At 41.0% G+C, this 4,865-nt stretch overlaps 1 protein-coding gene across 1 annotated transcript; it reads left to right on the top strand.

The window, feature by feature from the left end:
• The first annotated feature begins 391 nt into the window (after window positions 1–391).
• Il17a (interleukin 17A) lies at window positions 392–3,986 on the top strand. Its single transcript, XM_021176489.1, has 3 exons — window positions 392–475; window positions 1,594–1,805; window positions 3,108–3,986. The coding sequence occupies exons 1-3, from the start codon at window positions 449–451 to the stop codon at window positions 3,343–3,345; spliced, it is 477 nt and encodes a 158-aa protein (XP_021032148.1). The 5' UTR covers window positions 392–448; the 3' UTR covers window positions 3,346–3,986.
• Window positions 3,987–4,865: the final 879 nt, after the last annotated feature.

Consider the following 4,865-nt stretch of genomic DNA (forward strand, 5'->3'; position numbering starts at 1 on the left):
GCTCTCTAGCCAGGGAATTTGGTAGAAAAGGAAGAAAGATCAAAATTCAAAGTGTGTGTCACTAGGAGACTGTCAAGAGACTCACAAACCATTACTATGGAGCCTATCTCTGCAGCAGCTTCAGATATGTCCATACACACATGATACTAAATCACAGCAAAGCATCTCTGTTCAGCTCCCAAGAAGTCATGCTTCTTTGCATAGTGAACTCCTGCCCTTCCCATCTACCTTCAGAGACAGATGTTGCCCGTCATAAAGGGGTGGTTCTGTGCTGACCTCATTTGAGGATGGAATCTTTACTCAAACGGTGTCACCCCCAACCCACTCTTGACGTAAGTGACCACAGAGGTAGTAAAACCCTATAAAAAGAGAGAAGAGAGCACTACTCTTCATCCACCTCACACGAGGCACGAGTGCACCCAGCACCAGCTGATCAGGACACGCAAACATGAGTCCAGGGAGAGCTTCATCTGTGGTGAGTCCTGCACTAATGTACAAGGCGCTTGTTGATTGTGGCCAGGTTGCGTTATTGCACATGATATGAAATGCTCTATTCCAACTGTTGGGGGTCCATGAATCTGTACATGTAGAACTGGAAATGAAACCTTTGGTAGATGTCGAAATCATTGTACAGCATTTTCAAGAACTGATAGGCATCAGTCAGAAAGATAAGGTTAAAACTGAAGGGTTGCTGTGATGAAACTAACCCACTAAGAAATGTCACATGACGCTATGCAATGAGAAAGACTGTCAAAATCTATTCTTCTGAGTGCAAGGGATTTGACGTCATTCTCTCATGCCAGTGTTCTTTAATCCAGAATGGAGTGGGTGACTGTTCTTGCAGATTTGAAAGCTTTAGAAGCACATTTTCATCCATTGCTTTATGCCAAAGTCTTAGGATATCCAAACTATTGGATTCTAATTAGATACATGTATAAGCCTCCTTATGAATAAAGCTTTATATATTTTAAATACTTAACCTAAAAAAATATGTTCTGCACTTGTATTCTCATGATAGAATCAATGCATGCTAAATTTAGAACCAGAAAATATACCTAAGAAAACATGTGGGAGGTTCACTTTCTATCTGGAGGATAGCTGGTGTACAAACACTGTTTCTAATTCTAACATGAGTGCCAACGATGGGTACGTTTTCTGCAGTCCTCTCCCCCAAGGTCCATGTTTGACTGTGCACGAAGTTTACAGAAGGAGTGACTAAGAACACTAGTGCATAAGGACAAGAAAATCGAGGTCATTCAGCATCCCACTGACTCATGAGCCAACAGGCTGAGGAGATGGCAGAAGCTGACATTTTTATTAGAACCACTGCTGTCTAAGACATCACATGATTGTCCTCAGTCACAAAAAGAATGTAGGAAACTGGTTAAAAATAAAATAAATTCTACATTTTTTAGCATGATTTTGGCCATCTTAAAGTTTTTAAATTTAGAATTACTTACATGGTAGGAGAGATCTTTCCAGAATATCGTATGTTTCCCACAGTCAGTTATATACTCATCACAATGAGTTTGTCAGAAAGAAAAGCAGATAATAATCCAACCCCCCCCCCATCACCTTATCTTTCCCTTCTAGTCTCTGATGCTGTTGCTGCTGCTGAGCCTGGCGGCTACAGTGAAGGCAGCAGCGATCGTCCCTCAAAGCTCAGCATGTCCAAACACTGAGGCCAAGAACTTCCTCCAGAATGTGAAGGTCAACCTCAAAGTCCTTAACTCCCTTAGCGCAAAAGTGAGCTCCAGAAGGCCCTCAGACTACCTCAACCGTTCCACGTCACCCTGGACTCTCCAGTACGTAAGAACTCCAGACAAAAATCTGTGTCCTTCCATTCTCTGATGCACCATGTATACCCTAAACATGATTTTTCACTTTTTTCCTCTCAGTATCCTCAGAGACCTAGAAGGTCCATTGTGTTAAGCAAAGTTTCCTCTACAGAGTTCTTGGATAGAGCAGGGAATGCTTCCCCCTAACCTGTTATAGTGGCCAATAATGAGAAAGATCAACCCAAATTATTGATAACCATGATTCTAGCATCTATGAGTGCTCAAGTTGAAGGCTGACTTTTTTTGGAAATCAGGATGTTTATGTTTCAACCAGACCTACAATTAAAGAGACTTGATGAAAAATAATTAATAATTAACTAGGTATTTTTGTGTCTGACCTGAAGAACAAAATTTGAATGGCTGGTAGAGGAGGCATCCCGCTGGATATGTTTTCTCCTCTGTGAGTTGGATAGACTTGACCTCCATCCCAAGCCCTTTATACTTGACATGTCTCTAGCATACACTATTTAGACCCCATAAAGGGCTCAGTACTTTGATCATTTGAGGTTATATGAATAGGTTTCAGTGGCAAGGAACCTGAAGAGCCACCTGTCTATAGGATTTCCCCTTTTTCCAAAACCAAGGATAATTCAATCAATCAATTCAAAAGTCTAAGTGAACTATTTATTCAGATATTGTAAGGGGACAAGGAAGAGATTATAAAGGGACTTTTGTTGCTGCTTCTAGCTTTTCATATAACTTCCGTCCCAGGAAGTGTTCTCAGATATAATTCTGATATTCCTTCTTTCAAAGACCAATGTAATCAAATCAGACGAACAGCCATTTTACTCCTTGGTAATCTATCCCTTTGTCGTCTCCTGTCAATCAAATGTACCCTTAAAATGTATCTTTTTTTTTTTAATGTTATCTACTTGATGTTAACTTTCAATCCTCACCTCACTGTGGTCTTTAGCTTATTCTGTTTATCTTTCAAAAAGCATTCTTCTAAACCATTTCCTAAACTTTAAACTTCAAGTTTGTGAAGCTTCTGGTCCAGTTTCATGATGGAATGGGTGTCCATCATGTGGAAGACACTGGCTTTGATCCTTATTGCTGCGAAAGAGGAGAAGGGAGAAAATGAGGAATCCGGGAGGAAAAGATAGAAAGGGAAGAATCTAAATTTTCAGACAAGCCAAAGTTAGCAACTAACATGCAGAGCTTTGCAGTGCACATGTGTGTCATAGTGCGTTCTTCCTTCCTCCCCCGTTCCTGCTTTTCCTTCCACTTAAGCAGGACTTCATTTCCTCCTGGCTTTTGTCTCCCCTGCAGCCGCAATGAAGACCCCGATAGATATCCCTCTGTGATCTGGGAAGCTCAGTGCCGCCACCAGCGCTGTGTCAACGCGGAGGGAAAGCTGGACCACCACATGAATTCTGTTCTCATCCAGCAAGAGATCCTGGTCCTGAAGAGGGAGCCTGAGAGCTGCCCCTTCACTTTCCGGGTGGAAAAGATGCTGGTGGGTGTGGGCTGCACCTGCGTTGCCTCGATTGTCCGCCAGGCAGCCTAAACAGAGACCCGAGGCTGACCCCTAAGAAACCCCCACGTTTTCTCTGCAAACTTACTTGTATTTTTAAAACAGTTCGTGCTATTGATTCTCAGCAAGGAATGTGGATTCAGAGGCAGATTCAGAATTGTCTGCCCTCCACACTGAAAAGAAGGGGTAAAGGGGTCCCAAACTGCTTCTTGTTTGTTTTTCTGTGGACTTTAAATTATTTGTGTATTTACGATATCCCGAGATAACTTTGAAGCGTAACTTATTTTAATGAATTATCTACATTATTATTATGTTTCTTTCTGAAGAAGACAAAATTCAAGACTCGGAAATTTTATTATTTAAAAGGTAAAACCTATATTTATATGAGCTATTTATGAATCTATTTATTTTTCTTCAGTATTTGAAGTATTAAGAACATGATTTTCAGATCTACCTAGGGAAGTCCTAAATAAGATTAAATATTAATTGAAATTTCAGCTTTACTATTTGTTTATTAAAGGCTCTCTCCTCTGAATGGGGTGAAAACCAAACTTAGTTTTATGTTTAATAACTTTTTAAATTATTGAAGATTCAAAAAATTGGGTAATTTAGCTCCCTATTCTGTTTTAAAAAAAAAAACTTGTAACAATATCACTGTAATAATAAAGTTTTGGAAGAAATTTCCTTTCTTGTACTTATTAAAAGTGGAGGCAGGGGGATGGAGAAATGGATCACAGGCTCCAAGCCCTGTGCAATCATGAGGACATGAGTTCAGGTCCCAGAACTCACATAGAAAACAGTAACCCCAGCTCCAAGGAAGACTGAGACAGGAGGATCACTGGAGCCTGAGTCCTGGGTTCAGGAAGGGATCCTACCCTAAGTGATTAAAAGAGCAAGTCACAGAGGGAACACCTGATACCCTCTTATGGATTCTGCATGTATATACAGGCACACAGGTGCATACTTAGGCACACACACACAAACACACACACAAGCATACACACACACATAAACAGAAAGGGAGGGAGGGGAAGAGAGAGAGAAATAGGGAGAGTGAGAGAGAGGGATGGGAAGAGAGAAAGAGGGAGAGGGAGAGAGGGGGGAGAGAGAGAGAGAAAGAGGGAGAGAGAGAATAAATCTTTCCTAAAAAGTATAATCAGCCCCTCGTGTGTTTAGTTTCCACATCTCTGGATTTAATCAAAGTTGAGGATCAAGAATGTAGATAGCCCGTGCAAGGAACATTTCCTGAGTGAGAAAATTCCCTTATCAAGAAAATCTCTCCTTAACTTAAAAGAAGAGTCACAGAAAACTACATCTGGAAACAATGTAGAGATCAACAGATCATGGGAAGCCCATCCCCGGTGGACACATCTGCAGTTCAGCTTCTGCATCTGTAGCTCGGGGAACATCATGAGAAAGGAGCAGAAAGATTGTAAGAGCCAGAACAACTGGAAGTCTGCTGTGAAACAGCCTCCTAAAAATGTCTTCATGAACAAGCCAAGACAATATCAATGGATATATTAACATGGAAGGGGTAATTTCCTCAGGTCCTA

This window comes from Mus caroli, chromosome 1 (assembly GCF_900094665.2).
Source record: "Mus caroli chromosome 1, CAROLI_EIJ_v1.1, whole genome shotgun sequence".
Classification (NCBI taxonomy): Eukaryota; Metazoa; Chordata; class Mammalia; order Rodentia; family Muridae; genus Mus; species Mus caroli.